The sequence below is a fragment of the Eleutherodactylus coqui genome, chromosome 2, assembly GCF_035609145.1.
Source record: "Eleutherodactylus coqui strain aEleCoq1 chromosome 2, aEleCoq1.hap1, whole genome shotgun sequence".
Classification (NCBI taxonomy): domain Eukaryota; kingdom Metazoa; phylum Chordata; class Amphibia; order Anura; family Eleutherodactylidae; genus Eleutherodactylus; species Eleutherodactylus coqui.
The window spans coordinates 85,698,263-85,717,547 of record NC_089838.1 but is presented as its reverse complement, the minus strand read 5'-3'; the positions used below and the strand labels follow the sequence as shown (position 1 = coordinate 85,717,547).

The window sequence follows — 19,285 nt, the reverse complement described above, 5'->3', positions numbered from 1 at the left end:
TTTTCTCTGGAAAATCCCTTTAACCACTTCACGATCACATAAAACATAAATATAGACAACATGAAAAAATCCCTTTATGCTGCAATACTGAAATATTGCAACATATAGTATGAGTAATCCAATGATTACAACCTCATCCTACAAAAAACAAGCCCTCATACAGCTTTGCTGATGGACAAATGAAAAAAAAATCTCTGGTCTTGAAGCGGTTAATATTTGGCAATACTGATGTACGCTTTTGCATGTTTTCAGCTTAACGTGTTTTAACTAATCAAGTCTGGTTTTTAAAGTAAGCATTTCTTTTCTTAGGGCTCTGTAATAACTGCAGCAGTAGATGAGTTTGTAGTTCATTGCACAGTAAAATCCTCCTAATCCGGTATTGCTTATCGTGGGCAACACAGGAATTTTATAGAATTAGCAACATAATTGTGAATATTGCATCTCATTATTTACGGAGTATCTTTTCTTTTCCTTAAGTATACTTATTAGCATCCAAACAGGTACAACATAATAATGTTGTGGGTGGTATAAAATTAACCTTAGCATGTGTCTGCTTGAGATAGGCAAATTACACCGTGAGTCTCACGGGGGACACTGACTGATGTGAGTACATTTTCTGTACAGCCCTGTGGAATATGTCAGTACTACCAACACATAAATGACAGTCCTTGAGTCATATATTTTATTATATCAAACCTTGAGTCATCAAACAACATTTTAATTGTAAATGTAAAATATCATCAGACTTTTATTCATTGAGAATAAATGGTTTGAAGGATTGAAAATCTTTGCGTCCTTACATGCAGTAATATTCTTTCCAGTAGAACGATGGAAACCCGATAGATCTCATTGGAGGTTCATCTGGCATCAGTGATTTCCTAAGTGTAATGGATAAACAGAAACCATGACACATCTGTGAACAGAGACTAAACCATGATCTTTAATCATACTTATATGATAATTACCAAATATACTCAGGATTAGAACTATTTATGGACACAGCTGTGGAAGTTAGAGCAGGTTAGACACCAAAGAAGGTCAAGAGAAAGGTTTCATAGGGTTCTAATCAGGGGCATTAAACACAATTTTCTGTCCTTGTTTAAAATCATTCGTCTTATTTCTCTATTCATTAATTTGTCAGTTTACAGTTTTCCCAGGTTTAGATGTCCTAGCAAATTCACCCCAAGGTCAGACTATGCAATGCTCAGAGATATTGCGAAAACCCAAGAGCTACATCTCAGACTCTAAAATCCTCAGTTAGAATGTGAAATGTTCAAGTTCATGAATGATGACAGTGCAATTATAAAAAGACTGAACAAGTATGTCTTATTTAGAGAGGTTGCCAAGAGAAAGCCGCCTCTTTCTAAAATGAACATGGCAACACGGCTAATGTTTGCAAAGTTGCATCTGAAAAAAGCCTCAAGACGTCTGGAGCAATGTCCTTTTGACAAATGAGACCAAAGTGGAGATGGTTGGCCATAATGCCCAGCACCACGTTTGGTGAAAAGCAAACACTATCTGAATGTGGAATCAGTCGAATAGCAGATGGAAGATTAGGGTATTGAACTGTTCCTGTTTTCTTCATTGACAATCCTGCCTCTATAAGTCAAGCAGAAATAGCAGTCATCTGTATGATTTGTAGGCTCCCTCCAAACCATAGGCACAGCAAAAACCATAGATCGTTTTTTATTTTTCAGCCATTATCGTAGTTTAACTGAACAAGAGTTGCAACATATATGTGGAGCCCATGACTTATCCTGGTCCCCTACCTTCATGCCAAAATAATAATGATAGGCAGTCTTCACAAGAGGCGTCAGATTTCGTTTCCTTGACTAAAATGTTATTTCATGACAAATGTAAGTACTATCACAGGATGTTAAAATTCCTATTTGTCAAGAGGCACCTGTGCATATAGGTGCAGTCTGGCAATTGTCAGGAAAACACAAACACGGGGGGCTCTTGCTCATGCTCATGTAATAGCAGCCTAAGACAGTTGTGCATAAATGAATATCCACAAATCTTTTCACATTTTCTTGTATAAGAGTTTCCATAGTAAGTATAAAAGGGGAAGGGCAGAGTGGTCAACCCTGTCTTGTGCCATTGTAGATGTCAAAGGCATGGGACAGGGTGCCATTGATTTGTAATTTCACTTTCTTTGGAATAAGCTAGATATGGGCCCTCAACGCCTGTATGGGGAGGTGTCCACCCTTGAGTAAATTGTTACACACATTTAAAAATCTAGGTAAGAAAAGGTGTTGGAATTTCCTATAGTAACTAGCTGAGAATCTATCAGGACTAGGTGCTTTTGCATTATCAAACGAGTTTAGTATTTGAAAAGTTCCTTAATGATAAAGGGTTCCAACAGGAGTCCTTTTTCCTCCATTATGAGTGGAGGTAAGTTAATGGAACTCAGATAGTTGGAGGTGAGCGTGTTTGCATCTGAGTGTTTGGGGAGGTCATACAGAGAGCTATAAAAATGTAGGAACTCATTTGTTTTCTGATCAGTTTTTGTAGCTAAGCTATTGTTAGAATATCTAATTGTCTCAATGAAAGAATTTTCTTTGTGTTTCTTGAACGCCTCAGACATACATTTTAAGCCTCTATCACCATATGCATAAAATGTGAAAGAGCTTCTCTGGTATAACCATGCTGAGCATATATTAAGTAAATTGATGAGTTTTCTACAGAGGTCGGAGAATTCCTCCTGCACCCACACTGTCCTGGAAAACTTACCAACGTTCTCCAAACCAGAGATCTGAGCAAGTAAAGTGTTAAAGGAGATGTCCCGCGCCGAAACGGGTTTTTTTTTTTTTAAACCCCCCCCCCGTTCGGCGCGAGACAACCCCGATGCAGGGGTTAAAAAAACCACCCGCACAGCGCTTACCTGAATCCCGGCGGTCCGGCGTCTTCATACTCACCTGCTGAAGATGGCCGCCGGGATCCTCCGTCTTCATGGACCGCAGGGCTTCTGTGCGGTCCATTGCCGATTCCAGCCTCCTGATTGGCTGGAATCGGCACGTGACGGGGCGGAGCTACACGGAGCTACACGGAGCCCCATAGAGAAGAGGAGAAGACCCGGACTGCGCAAGCGCGGCTAATTTGGCCATCGGAGGGCGAAAATTAGTCGGCACCATGGAGACGAGGACGCCAGCAACGGAGCAGGTAAGTATAAAACTTTTTATAACTTCTGTATGGCTCATAATTAATGCACAATGTACATTACAAAGTGCATTATTATGGCCATACAGAAGTGTATAGACCCACTTGCTGCCTCGGGACATCTCCTTTAAGTGTTAAGTTTAGATGAGCATTGTTTCTTGCATTTTGTACCTTGTATAAAAACTTTATGTATTTACAATAATATAGGAGGGGAAATCTCGGGCATTTCATTTCTGGTAAAAAAAAATGCTCTAGGGATTCCTTTAATTGGCTCATGGGGTGAGAAGCATCAAGTAACATTTTATTTAGGGTCTAAGTTCAAGAACAAGGTAGAATGTTAGAGAAGTAAAGAGAAAAGAGGAACCTATTTGAGAGGAGTATATTAAAATAAGCATTTCTCGCTGATGAAGAAATAATCTAATCTGTAATGGCCGTTATGTATCGGGGAGAAGGTATAATCTCTGTCAGATGGGTGTGAATACACCAGATATCAATTAAATTCAAATCAATCAAGTGTTTCTTCAGTTTTTTAAGGGCATCATAAGAAATACAGGATTTCTGATCAGAGGTGTCTAAGATAAATTTAGTTCTACAATAAGGTCTCCTTTAATTGATATTATACCCTTAGCAAACATTTTAAAAGTTCCTAGTGTCTGAATAAGCCAAGGAATTTGCAGATGATTCGGTGCATGTAATAGTGATGGTGAGAGAGCGAGGGAATATGGTTGGCTTTAAAATGAGTTTCTTGCCATAGAATAATATCACTCTCAGGCTTCCTAAGCTGCGAGAGGATATGGCTTCTCTTTCTGGGTTCATTTAAACCTTTAACATCATATAGCATGATGTTAATTAGTTTACTAATAGTATTGGTAGATATTAGATAGGTATTTTTTTAAAATTATTCCATTACGAGGGGGTTCTGGCATGTGGGGAGGAACCTAGAAGTATTTTTAGGGGACAACATCAATCAAAAGAATATTCTAAAAGCAATGAAGTGAAAAATGAAGACCACTCATCTTCAGTTAGTTTCAAAACTAGATCCACATATAGAGAATTATTAATTAGTTGGCACTAGGCCTTATATATCTATCAATCAATCATCAGACAGGTGCAGTAGTAGGGAAAGCTAGGGTGGGAGGAAGGGGAAAAGTGAGAGAGGAAAGGAGGTGGCGAGGGGAAGGTAGGGGGGGGGGCTAATTGAAATCAAGACTATTATTTTAAATTCTCCATAGAAGACTAAAGGTATTGATCATATTCTGTCAATCGGAACACAGAATAATAACTTTGAGTGAGAAGAAAATGTTTTACTGACACTTATATACTTATTCAGAAAAGCAGTATGTATGAGCAAATAATATGTAGTTGACCATGTAGTATCCAGAGATGAGTAGAGACTTCATATGGAATTTTGAATCAAAAAATTATTACCTTATGACGAGTCTGGAGATGTTGAGGGCTAGGAAGACAAGAAGGGGTAAGAGTAGAATCAACAATTCTAAATCTTATTAAGAAATAGGTTAAGTTCCAATAACTGATGTTGTATGAATAGTTCCTTATAAGTCTCTCAAAGTCTGACAGGCAGGAAGCCAGTCATTAATTTCAATGGAAGAGGGTAACTTGCAAACTTCCACAGAATGGGAAGATGTAGTTCCTGAAACTTTGTAGAGGCTCCAATGTAAAGAGGTGGTAGCAATGTTGAAGGTATCGGTGTTGATACCGATGTTGAATCCCCTCCTGAAACATATCAGTGAATTGGGGTTGATGTTATTAAGGGGAATCCATACTGATTCTTTTAGGGGTACGTTTACCAGAACATTTGCAGGTTTTGTTTTAGCTTGTTTGTTGGAGTGACTGAAGGGAGACCTGTAATGTTCTGAATTGCTAACCAGAAATCTTTAGATCTTCAATACCAATAGTAGCATATATTTCACAGAGGTTGTAATGTTTGCAAATCAGGAATCTCTGCCCCTCTGTAAGGAAAGAAAGGCCAAAAGGAAAGAGGCAGTTGCAGATGATCCCTTTTTTTCTAAGAGCCTCTATCAGAGGTCTCAATATGTAGTGTTTAGAGAATAAAAAAATAAATAAATCTTGTTATTTGTATAGCGCCAAATTATTCTGCAGCACTTTCAAGTAATTTATTTATTACCCCCCACTAAGCTGGGTTCTCATTTTACCAACCTCAGAGGGATGGAAGGCTGAGTTAACCTTGAGCCGGCTACCTGCACCATGTAGGGACTGAACTCACCTGCATTTCACAACTGCATTTCTGCAGCCTTAATACTCTGCACCACACGAGGCTCAAAATTCTAGTTGGGTCTTGAAAAATAGAGATTTCTATTCCATCCAGTGACACAGAACTAGATTCTCTGTTTTTACGGGAAATGTTGTCCCTTGCTTTGGAGGGGACTAGTAGGGATGAGCGAGTATACTCGCTAAAGGCAATTGCTTGAGCGAGCATTGCCTTTAGCGACTATCTCCCCCGCTCGAGACTGCAGGTTCGAGTGGGAGCGGGGGGTAGAGAGGGAGAGAGAGATCTCCCCTCCGTTCCGCCCCGCTCTCCCCCGCAACTCCCTGCCGGCACCCAAACCTGCAGTCTCGAGCGGGGGAGATACTCACTAAAGGCAATGCTTGCTCGAGCAATTGCCTTTAGCGAGTATACTCGCTCATCTATAGAGATTAGTTTACAAATGGTGTATTTCGGTGGTTCATGTTTTTTAGGTTTTGCTCTCAGGGATCTGTGGGCTAGCTTAACAGAAATTTTGTTGGTGTAATCATTGCCAATAACAGAGATATTGTATTTTTCGATGTATAAGATGTGTTTTTTTGACAATTTTTATTTTTTTAAAATCCTCCAGCATCTAATACACGGGATGCCAACATTATAGTGTAAGTTTTCGTCGGAAGTGATCCAGGGAAAACTTACACTAACATGCCGGCACAATACAGACCAGAGAGAGCAGCGCCAAGAGAGAGGGAGTGCAACGGATAGGTGAGTATGCCTGACGCCGTCCCACATCGTCCCACACACACTACATATACACTACACAACATACACACACACATAGATCCACTGTATACTTACCAGCCATGTCCTGTCAGCACTAGCCGGATGGGTCTGCAGTCTCCTGTGCTTGGTCCCCATTGCAAAATGTAAACAGGAAGTGAAGGGGGAAAACTGCAGAGAACCTGCCGACAGCAATGAAAGGACGCTTGGTAAGTATAACAGGGACTTTTAGTGATGTTCAAACATAGAACAGCACTATATAAACATGTGTACAATTCTATGTTTAACATCTTTTTTTGGGGGAGGGAAAATTAGGGGTGCGTTTTATACACGGAAAAATACAGTAAATAGTTGTTCCATTATCACAGGAAGGGACCCAGGGGGAATGGATTCTGAAACACCTTCAATCTGAAGGTTGTTGTGTCTTCCTCTATTATCTTGGCCCTCAAGCCAGTCAATTGTTTTGCTAAGATGGTCTTGACATTTAGTGGAGGAAGAAGTGGAAGCTTCTGTGTATGTCATTAGTTGCGCTTGAGTGGTTTCAAACTGATCCACTCTTCCCCCTATCTGTCTCATATCTTGTTTTAAGACTGGGTCTAGGGCTTTAGTAAGGGCTCTGCTAATAAAGAACCTAGAGATTAGCAGGTTTCGGTTCATTAAAGTGTCATCATTGTTATTGCTTTCATTGTCCATATTTGCATGTGTTATTATAGGAGGAACTTGTTTAGCAGTCTGGAGTGTTGAAGCTGAGGTTTTTGGAAGTTCAGTAGAGTGATTTTTTTTAAATAAAGTCATCAATACTACCAGTCTTTCATACTGTAGCGGAGTTTCTTGATTTATTAGGGCCTATCTTGACCATCCTAGTGAAAAAAGGTAAATTCCTGGGTATCTTAAATAAGTTAAATCGTCAATTCCTAGGAGGAGGTATCTGATAAATTATCAGAGTGAAGCTTCCAGCGTGTGGATCAAATCTTTTCTTTACACATTGATTGTAGCGTTCATGTTCACATGCAATAGAGATGTATATTTAGGAGCTTGGGTAATGGAGAGAAGAGAATATTTATGCTTAAAAATATACAGAGGAGTGAAGTAGTATCTCTCCAAGGGGAGTATTAAATGAACAAATGGAGAAAAAGCAGTCCTCTGGAAGTGATGCTCAGAAAGCATGGGATATAACCTCTCCAACGTGTGTTGAGGGATGGGAGTTTAGAGAAATAGAGGCTATTCAAGGCGGATCTCTGACATGGGGATCCTGTAAAAATTTAGGTTAAGCCCACAAAACTTGTATTTGATACTGATTCAACAACAAGGATCCTAGTAGCAACAGGAATAGTCTCTATATTGCAGGGGTGATCTTATCTTTTTCTTCTATATTAAAGGTGAGAAGTTATGTAGGGATCTTAGGTATTGGATTTATTTGCTTGTGTTTGGGTGGTGTTGATGGTGATAACTGGAGGAGCAAGTCTTGGATTAGACGACTGCAGTCACATTTAGGCACATGATCTGCACATTCAGGCATAAGTAAGATTTCAAGAGAAATTAGAAAAGTAGGCTTCTTTACAGTGGTATACACCTAATCATTGTCCTGCTGGGATAATTTGGGAGAAAGGGCCTCACAGAAACTGATGTCCCATGCACAGACCCCAGCAATATAGTGAGAGTAGGCCACGTGGCCAGAGGAGGGACTCAGGACTGGAGTGTCGGCTTGAGAAGAGTCCTTAGTGAGAGCCAGGAGTTGGAGGCTTCTTAAAAATGTATCACTGTGTGAGTGGTATTTTGTCTGGACGTTCCGGAAGCAAAGAGCTCACTGCTTCTGATGTTTAGCGCAGAGGTCCCGGCATTGCTGTTGGAGTAGGCTAAAGCAGGGTTCCAGACTAGACCACCAAGCGGTATTAAGCTCGCCCAGGGGCGTAACTATGGGGGATGCAGGGGATGCGGTTGCACACGGGCCCAGGAGCCTTAGGGGGCCCATGAGACCTCTCTTTTCCATATAGGGAGCCCAGTACTATGATTAAAGCATTATATTTGGGGTCCCTGTTACTGGTTTTGCATTTGGCCCAAGAGCTTCACGTTACGCCTCTGATCTCGCTCTTGGAATTGGGAGGTGGAGGTCCTTTCTTGAGGTTCCACACCAGAGTGAAATATCCTGGAGGTGCAGGTCTCACGGTAGTTGGTACGCTGCATCGATGTTACATCAGTTCAGACCGATTAGGCCACGGGTTGTTGCAGAAGCTTCAGCACAGAGGGGTCTTCCTCCAGAGAAGGGCCCAGGAGATCACTAAGATAAGGGGAAAGGGAGCCTAGGTGTTCCCAAGATGAAAAGGTTTTCAACCATGGGGGAAAGTCCTCTTTTAACAGACTTTGTTTTTGTAACTTTAACCATGTGCGTCTGTCTTGCTCCTTCAGTAGGTCATGCCCCCATTCTCTATTTGTTTCCTGTTTTTTAAGTCCACCTAACTGATGTACATGGACACGACTGTCCACATAATATAAAAGAACATATGATTCATTAAACCAGACTACCTTCTACTATTGCCATAATGTCAAGTTGTGATACTCACATGAATAATAGATGCTTTCGGTGAACAAGGGTCAGCATGTTCACTCTGACCACTATGGTGCTTCTCAGTTCAATACCCAGAAAGCTGTGATAAGCTGTGTTATCTGACACAAAAAATTATAGCCAGCAATAACTTTTTTAGCAATTTGTGCATAATGCCACTTCTGTGGGATTGGTTGAGAAAGGCTAACCTTTGCTTCCAACATCTTTCAATATGCCTACTGCAACTATGACCCTATCGCTAGTTCACCTGTTGTCTATCCTTGGACTAATTTTGCTGAGTACTAACCACTGTATCCCAGGAACATTTCACAAGACCTGCCATGTCGGAGATGCTCTGACCCAATGGTCTAGCCATCTTAATCTTTATCAGAGTTGCTCAGATCCCTACACTTGCCAATTTTTCCCTCTTACAACACATCAATTTCATGAACTGACCGTTCATTTGCCATGTAACATATCCTACCTTTTAACAGATGCAGTGGGAAAGCTATAAGGCTTGCTTGGACTCCATCAGCAACTGAATTCTAATATCTTGGGGACTAGAGATGAGCGAGCATACTCGCTAAGGACAATTGCTCGATCGAGCATTCTCCTTAGTGAGCATCCCCCCGCTCGGCAGAGAAGGTTCGGGTGCCGTCGCGGGTGACAGGTGAGTTGCGGCAGTGAGCAGGAGGGAGCAGGGGGGAGAGAGGGAGAGAGAGATTTCCCCTCTGTTCCTCCCCGCTCTCCCCCGCAGCTCCCCGCCCGCTGCCGGCAGCCGAATCTTTGCTCCCAAACAAGCAGGTACTCGCTAAGGGCAATGCTCGATCGATCAATTGCTCTTAGCGAGTATGCGCGCTCATCTCTATTCGGGACCTATAGTCCACTCGATCACATACGAAAAAAAAGATTTTAAGTAGTTGATGAAATTCTTTTAAATGAACGGAAATATTGTAGTGCTAGATGGAGTCATCTTACTATATAAATGAAATTATTTCTCTATTGTATGTCGGTCCTTTATAAAGTCATGATTAGATACACTGGCTTTGGAAATCATCGTCAATCATCATCATATATATCCCATGTAACAGAAGACTTTGATGACCTGTATATGCTGGCTTTGCTGTACATCTTCAATATCAATTCATGGAATATGCATAAAGAAACCCTGTGTAGACATGGGTCATCCACAACGTAAAGATTATTGTGGCCTTTATCTTAACCCAAGTAAATGTGGAGGACTGTTCTTATTACACTGATATGGTGTTCAATATTTTTTATTATTTAAGATTATGAGGTGATTTTATAGCATAAAAAACCCCAAAACATTAGCATGTAAGGAACCCACCTTTTAGTACAGGTATTCTGACATTTACAAAATCCAACTCACTTTCACACAGTTCATATAATTAAGAAATATTGCAGTTATAGCTATAGAGGTGAGGAAATCCTGTATGGTTCAGTTTCCCCCGACGCGCTTATAGATTTTGATTAGTATAATTGTTATCATATCAGTGTTCTTTTATTAATGTCGGTACATTTTAATTACATGTAGTGTGGCCATTTTTTCATACTAGGTTGGTAGTGTTGTTTAAAAAACATCTACAATAAAAGTGTTTTTTAGACAGCGTGTTTAGTCTGTTATAATCTTAGGAATAGAATGCCTCTAAAATCTGAACCGTGCAAGAGTGATTTACTCATCCCTACGTAGGAATATGGCTTCAAAGAAAACCGGGTTCTAAAAGAGGAATCTGCAAAGCTTGCCCCATAGACAAGATTGAAACTGTTTGGATTAGAAAGAAAAAAAATGAAAGTAGAAATATTAAATAGCATTTGCCGTATAAATTAAAAAATCACCATTAAATATAAATCTCCGAGGTATCTACTGTATATTGACCGGTTTCTTATTTTTGCGAAATGTTAGGCCATGGAAATGTCAAACCAGCCTAGAAATTCAAGAATTCGTGTTTACTGGTGATTTTTTTAAGAGGTAATGTTCTTTACCAAATTTTCGGATACTTATTGAAGCCAATGTCCAGAGGCTATAAGTACAGTTACCATGTCTATCACTGTTATCATTTGTACAATAGTTTATATAACATTTTCTAATCTCTCATATAAGACTTTTTCAATGTTGACTTTTAGGTAAAGTGCAAAGTGGGAGCTTTTCTTAAAGTAATGTACAAGGCAGAATACATACAGTACTATGTTTATGCTGCATAAAAACCAATGTAGATTATTTCCTGTGCCAAACTATATTAATATTGCATTCACAACTTAAATACTTTGGACAATTTTGGTTGCTTTCAGATTTGGCCCTAACAGAACCTCTAGAACGGAGTTGGTTGGATTCTATATAGTCATGTGCATAACAGAATGAACATATACAAAACAGACTTTACAAGACATCAAGTAATGGCTTTATGGCTTTATCTCCTACAGAAGCCTCAGGGCTTCAATGACCGGTCACGGTTGGCCGTTCCCAGTCATGTGACATGGGCAGCTTGGTATCACTGTGAAACAGAAGCATGCATGTATGAAACATTTATCCATTTTTGTAAGTCATAGTAGGTGACAATAAACACACACAGGAAATATAAGTGGTAACATCGAACATCTCAATGTACATAAATATAGATACACACACTGGACGCACACATATACATACACACAGATAATATATGTACATTAATATTTGCAAGGACCACTCAAAGTTTTTCAGCTCTTAAATTCTAGGAATTTACTATTTGTGAATATTATATTTAAAAGATCTACAGAATTAAACCCATTTCATATTACTATGCTGTATAACGCCCTTTGTTCCCTTTATATTTAATGTTTTTTAATACATTACAGAAATTTTATGTTTTTAGTTATGAATGCAAGTAATTATCAAAATATATACAAACCCTATTTATGAAAAAAGAACCTCTATGCCAAATAGTAGGCTGACAAACATACACTTCATAGAAATATCTGGCGGCAAAGGATTTACGTTCACATTGTGTCATCATTACTATGTTCGTTAAAGGAGTTGTAAATGATCGAAGTAATAACATGCAATAGTAGAATGTAGTGGGCAACCAGGAACTATCAAAATGGAATAATTAGCATTTTTTGCATTGTAAATATCCTTTTCGCACTGCTATGTGTTGCATTGCATACTAATGTTGAGGCTTGTGCATTGTTGAAAGGGATAACACACTAAAGGAGTTTCTCAGATATAGACACAGAATTTATTTACATTCAATTGATTGAGTGGCTGTAACTCAGCTGCCGTGCTGGGACTTCCTGCTGCGCTAGAGGCAGATAGACCTGCTTCGTTCATTGCCTGGAAGGAGCACTGGTCACATGGTTGCTGTAGAGACATTACAATGTGGATCACCGATAAACTGAAAAAAAAACTACTAATTTTATATGGAATAGAGAGCAGTAGTGGTGCATATTATATGCAAACATTTTGCTTTGTTTTTGTTGTACTACATGTGAGGCAATGATATTGTGTCTACAACCACTTTAATTTAAGGAGAACAACCTTAAAGGCAATTCGGGCCTTTTGATTACATGCTAAGATTGTTTTATAGTAGGCAGAAATGTTGGGTATTCCCTATTCGTATATATTGTGTATAATACCTGTAAATGTAGAAGCATTACCCTAATTCATTTCCTAATTAATAAGTCCTATAAACCAACGTTTCTTGATAATAGGTGAATGGAATGTACTAAACTTCTTTAGAAAATCAATGATATAGAAACATGGGATGCAATCACAGTTGTGGGTATATAGAGCGGTTCCAAGAAGCAAAAGGTTATGGACTCTGTGCTATATTATATAAAATATTATGCTATTCCTTTAGAGGATCTGCAATTTGGTCCTTGGCATTTTGCCTTACCCCTTGGCGATAGGGAAGAGGAATTATGCCTTCACGTTTTCGGAATGTTGGACATAAACATTAACTGACAAAGACAAATATAAACTTTTAAGAGAGAATCACTTTGGTTTGATTACAGAAAATAAGATCTCCCACAATAAAAAAATAAAGAAGTGAGCGGCTGCTGAGTGCACACAACGGTATACATGTTAGATTCACAGCTCTACTCTGGTCCTCATGGTATTAATGTAAACAGGAAGTACAGTGATAGGCACAGGACTAAGACAGACAGTGCTTGCAATTTCCAAAAGGCATTAAACACTTGTATGTTCCTAAGCATGCAGTCAGCATTACAGTCATAGAAATCTAGAAGTGAAGTCTATGGATCCTAGGCAGCGTTCATGTGCGGATCCACACCAGGCTTCAGACCCTTGTTCCCTCTGTAAGAAAATTATTGCTAAGAGACCCGCAGGGTAAATATAATTTCTACACGGCACCATAGCTTGTTTCATTTTGTGTAGAAGTCTTCACAATTTCTGTGCAAAGGATGTTGGTGGATCAGAAATTTTGAATGAAAGAAGCTAAATGCTGCAGGTCCCATTAGCAAAGAAGAGATAAGGGAAGGCGAGAAGAAAGATCGACAAGAAAACAATATACAGTGTACAGTACAGATGGAAACACACCAGGGTTTCTCCACATGCATCTCATGACATATTCCAAGCTCCCGGATGTCACGCAGTGTGTGACAAAATTCACAAAGTTGACTGTAAATCTGCATATGAACTCGATCACTTTGCATCTCCTTATGCCCTTGTGGGAGAGGAGCCCCTTATTTACACATATTAACACTCGTAAGATATTACAAGCCTTAAATTATTGTTGAGCACTGGAGCCTTGTTTTGTTGTTTAGTAAACATCTATAGGGCACAAACATCAACCCTATCTACTCATCCAATGATTACGGCAGTTCGGCAATGACAGCTCCGAAAGTGGTAAGTCTTATAAATTTGTCTCTGCTGAAATCAAGCAGCAGTGACAAGTTTGGTCCATGTAACATAGTGTGAGACTTAAAGACCCATGTCCATAAAAAGGAGATTAGACGTTGAACTTTGTGTCCTTGTGTTTTCCGGAATGTACATATATATATGAAATTGTGCTTGTGTGTCTGCATGTATGGTTATTGTCTGTCAGTAAAGTAGATTTTGTGTTGTACTTATGCTTGTTTATTCTATTTTTGTGTTACGCAGTGGTGTGCTTTTATGTATTTCTTGTGGTCAAAGATCCCATAGATGGTCCCGTTTTTTTTTTTTTTGTAGCTGAAAATATGTTGGCTAGAGAAGAAGTCCGCTTCAGTGGCCACAGTTACTTTTTGAACATGTCCTGGAGAGGACCTGGAAGGTACTTGAGTACAGTATCCAAAATGCTTTCTTCTTCTTCCTCATCATCATCACCGCAACCTGCTGGAATAGCTTTCTTTGGACGAGTCAAGCTACCTTCACAAGGCTGTTCCATGGCTGCCTTCTCTTCTGCTTCTTTTTCCTCTTTCTTTTTCAAACCATACTGTACAAAGAAAAAAGAAGTTGTCAAGTGGACTAGCTATAACTAGTATGCAGCTCTAATAAAGTGAGGAGTAGTAGTGATTTAATAAAGTGTCGGCACTGAGGTTCAGAAAAATGAAAGTCATGTTAAACAGTCAAAACTTACACAGTAGAGTACTAATGCTTACATGCTTAGTCAATGTGTCTCTACTGAGAGCTTTTGATGACATCCCCTTCTGATTTTTGTCAGGAGTAGTGATGCCATGAAGACCTTGCATAGATTCAAATCATATCGACATCAGCATCTACATATGTCTCATATATACAAAATATCTAACTGGCTTAAAAAGTAGCAAGTCATTGGTGAACATTGATGCAAGATAACTGTCAATACTGCATCAGAAGGAGAAATGTCATTAGAATATCTTTAACCTCAAGCTTTGGGTTTCCTTCTACATGTTAAAGGGGTTGTCCCGCGCTGAAACGGGTTTTTTTTTTTTCAATAGCCCCCCCGTTCGGCGCGAGACAAACCCGATGCAAGGATGAAAAAAAAAAAAAAATAGTACTTACCCGAAATCCCGCGGTCCGACGTCTTCATACTTACCTTGTGAAGATGGCCGCCGGGATCTTCACCCTCGGTGGACCGCAGGGCTTCTGTGCGGTCCATTGCCGATTCCAGCCTCCTGATTGGCTGGAATCGGCACACGTGACGGGGCGGAGCTACGAGGAGCCGCTCTCCGGCACGAGCGGCCCCATTCAGCAAAGGAGAAGACCGGACTGCGCAAGCGCGTCTAATCGGGCGATTAGACGCTAAAGATTAGACGGCACCATGGAGAGGGGGACGCCAGCAACGGAACAGGTAAGTGAATAACTTCTGTATGGCTCATAATTAATGCACGATGTATATTACAAAGTGCATTAATATGGCCATACAGAAGTGCTTACCCCCACTTTGTTTCGCGGGACAACCCCTTTAAGTATATCACAGCAGAAAAAGGATGCACTACAAAATTAGTTTTTTACATGCTCTTTAATATTCTAATGGACCTTTTGTACATTTTTTGGGTCTCTTTACCCCTTAAGAACGCAGCCCTGTTTTTTTTTCCATCTTTAGTTTTTCCTCCCCTTTTATAAAAACTTTTTATTTATTCATTGACATAGCTGTCTGAACGCTTTTTTTTTAATTTTTTTTGCGGACGTCCTGTAGTTTCTACTCTGGTACCAATGTGCAGTACATATGACTTTTTGATCACTATTTATTACATTTTGTCTTAGAGACGGTCTGAGTAAAAAAAAAGCACAATTCCGGCATTGTTTTTTTTTTTCTGATTACGTTCACCGTGATGCGTGTCTTTGATAGATCTTACTTTTACAGATGCAGCAAATATGTTTTTTTGTTTTATTATTTAGATACTTTTATAATAAATACGGCAAAAGTGTTTTTTTATTACCTTTTATTTTTTTTTATAATAAGTAAAACTTTTTTAAACTTACTTTTACCTTTCTTTCAGTCCCCATAGGGGACAAGAATTTGCAATGCTTTAATCGCTTTTACAGTATGATGTAATACCAATGCATTATATTATACCGCGATCTGAAAGGCAATCTTTCAAGCCATGCTCCAGGAGCATTTAAAGGGTTAACAGCTCAGATGAGCGGCGCGGCAATGGGAGCTGTTTTGGATGGGTTTTGGCTGTAAGAAACAGCTGACACCCACATTGTATGGAGCAGGATAGACCCGTGATCCCCCTCCATACAAGCCCGAACCTGCAGGACATAACTGTACACCCTGTAGTGTTAAGTGGTTAAAAATAGGTATGTACTATGAAAAAAATATATATAATTTATGGGCATAGCTATTTAGGTGTACATAGTACAAACTTGAATATCCTCTTATTTCATTCTATTTCTAAATGCATTACTGAAAATGGAAAGAAAACATTATGTTGAAAGCAATTGTGGACAAGCATAGCTCTTTTCACATGCCACATTATGAGCTAACTGATGAAACATAATGTTATGAACGCATTATCATACCTATTGTACAGAACAATATAAGATCTGATTACATTATATGTTAGTTATACTCTGCTTTTCCATTATAATAAACTATGATGACCTAAAGTGGTTGTGCAGCATTATGAAATCATGACTACTTTTTTTCCAAAACACGGTCATATCTATACCTTGAACAGCTCTTATAAACCCTGGGTATATCAATTGAACAGCTCAGTAAATAAATACTGTACCAGAACCAGGCTCATAGCATAAATACACCACCAGAAGCAAGCTCAGTACATAAATACACCACCATAACATAAATACAGTAGCAAAACTAAGTGACCATGTTGTTTGGATGCCGATGGACTGACTGTGGAACCTTGGAATGTCAGAGGTGAGGACACAGAGCCAGGAGGAGGATGATTCATTTAGCTTCACATGACACTAGTGCACAGTGAAAGAAAATTATCTGACCAGATTGATATCTCAGGTTCCTTCCCTATAAGCTGGCACCATATGGGTTGCACATAGGTAAGCCCAGCCATATCTAGGTGTCACCATTCCCTTTATCTAATAGGTATGTCTCTACATAGTCTCAAAACATAAAAGTCGACAGGTGGCAAAATACTGAGCCCTTTACTGGCTTATCACATAAAACCAAATCTTTATAATTCATTGAGACAACAACAAGCCATAATTTAAAAGCTAGTTAGGCTGAAGTAGGAATACTGGTTGAACGAGCCGATTTGTGGTGTTAATAACATAGTATGTAAGGCCGAAAAAAGACCTATGTCCATCCAGTTCAGCCTATTACCTCCCCAATACACCTCTACACTTTAAGGCCTCAGTCAGACGAGCGTGTGATGTTGTGCACTGATGTGTACAAAAAAATGCGTTGCACGCATGTGCAAAATACGCGTGACTGAAGCTCCGTGCTTTTTTTTTTACATGTGCGCAAAATAGTGTGTTCACATAATGTAATTATCTGCAGCTTGCACCCATACAGAGTTCAGTTCTATCTTTAATGTGCAGCACGGACCTTATAGGCACGCATGTTCTATCTCTTGCAGGTGCGAGTATTTTGGTATCAAAAAACGGGCGGGAACACTTTATAGGAAACCAATGGTTCTAATAGATGCAATTTTTTTGCGGGCACAGGAGCGCAAAATAACATGCTCATGTGACCGAGGCTTAAGATTGCAGCTTTTCACAGTACTTCCCCACTTACGGATCAACTGATCCAATAATACATCAAGGGAGCACAGAGGAAGGTGAATTCCTGCTGCAGACAGATAAGTATCTCAATAACACATCTGGCTCTAATTCAGACCACTGCTCTATAAAAATATCTAGCTGCCTTCCCCCTGATGTTTCGGCAAGCAAAGGCGTCATCAGAGGAATGGGACTATACTAAGTTCAAAGGGGCTGTGTTAGGCCATTTAAAGGCTCCAAGTTAGGTCACATATACATGACATCGTAACAGAACTTTCAAATGGCCTAATGCCGTCCCTTTGAACTCAGCATAGTCCCATTCCCCCTGATGATGCCTGTTAGAGGGAGGCTCTAGATGATTTTTATTAGAGGTAGATACTGCACATTATTGAGATACGTATCTCTCTACAGCAGATATACACTTTCCTCTGTGCTCCCTCCATGTATTATTGGGTCAGCGGGTCCTTATGTAGGGAAGTACTGTTGAGTAGGTGCACTATTACAGTGTATAGGTATATTAACACCACCAATTGGTTAGTTCAGACAGTATTACAACTTCGCCCTAATGAGGCTACTATACTTTTAATTTAGGCTCTGCAGTTGTTCTAAGGAATAATTTAATAAAGATTTGGTTTTATGTGATAAGTAGGTAAAGGGCTCTGTAATTTGCCAATCGGCAACTTGTTTGTATTGAGAATACTTATTGCCGCCTCTATTTAATTTTTACTCTGACACTGGCAATATTGATTTGAAAAGGGGAATGGTAACACTCAGTTATAAATGTGTTCCTAAATTTCTAGGAGGAATAACATAGGAACAGTACAACACAGAGTTGTAAGAAAAGATGATCTCGAATGGTTATTTCATGAACATTACAAGCATTTACTAGACAGAGCTGACAGTAATGCTGACAGATACGCTTTAATCATTGTTGGCATCATTATACACACACTACGTATTATACATCAGACAGAGTAGATTGTTGTTGAATGAACCCATTGAAAATATAGCCATGCATCACTTGGCTCCAAAGTCAGGTTCATATGTGGTTGGATTATTGGAACACATTATTGAGTTAGAGCAGGCCTGCAAAAGTTGACAGAAAGTAGGGGCCAAAATTAAATTCGTCAAACCTCTTGGGGACGCACATAGTAAGTCGTTAAAAGTATCTATTCTACAGTTTAATTATTAAAGGGGTTTTGTCATTAGAAAAAAAAAAACAATACTTACATATTCTTCCCCAGGCAGTCTTCTTACCACATCTTCTCCTCACCCAACTTCTCCTGGCTCCTCCGGTTCCCCGAGTCACGTCACCTCCAGCCGGATGGATCTTCTTCTTCCTGTTTTGGAACGTCCATTAGCTGCAGTTCACTTCCTGCAGTAAACACTACGAGTGACGCAGCATTCACTGCCTAGCAGGGAATGCCGAATGCTCGGCAGCCTGCTTTAGCACGCATGTGCGATATCTTGCCGCTAGTGTTTCATATAATATATAATATATGAAACACTGGCGGTAAGACATTGTACATGCGCAGTCATGCTAAAGCAGGCTGTCGATGATTCAGCATTCTCTGCTAGGCAGTGAACGCTAGGTCTCTAGTGGCTGGCTACCCTGCCCTGCTTGAAGCAGAAAGCAAAGAATGTACACTTCGTCAAAAGAAGAAGAGGATCCGGCCGGCTGGAGGTGAGGTCACCTGAGGGACTGGAGGAGTCAGGAGAAGATCGCGGAGGTGAAGATCTGGTAAGAAGGCTTCCTGGGGAGGAATAGGTAAGTATATATATATATATATATATATATTTTTTTTTTTTTTTTTTTTTTAAATGACAGAACCCCTTTAAGCTAAAACTTTGAAAAACCAACAATTTACATTTACAATATCGCTATGGACCTAAGAAAAAGCACAAGTAGAATGATATAACTTTTTACCCTACAATGCACTTACTGCAGGAAATACAC

General features: G+C 39.6%; 1 protein-coding gene across 1 annotated transcript in view; it reads right to left on the bottom strand.

Annotated features, from left to right (window-relative positions):
• Positions 1 to 9,972: 9,972 nt before the first annotated feature.
• CPLX2 (complexin 2) overlaps positions 9,973 to 19,285 on the bottom strand; it is a 69,024-nt gene continuing 59,711 nt past the window's right edge. Inside the window, exon 4 of the mRNA XM_066591182.1 lies at positions 9,973 to 14,137. Within this exon, the coding sequence (XP_066447279.1) occupies positions 13,940 to 14,137 (198 nt within the window). The 3' untranslated portion in view covers positions 9,973 to 13,939. The remainder of the gene's footprint in view (positions 14,138 to 19,285) is intronic.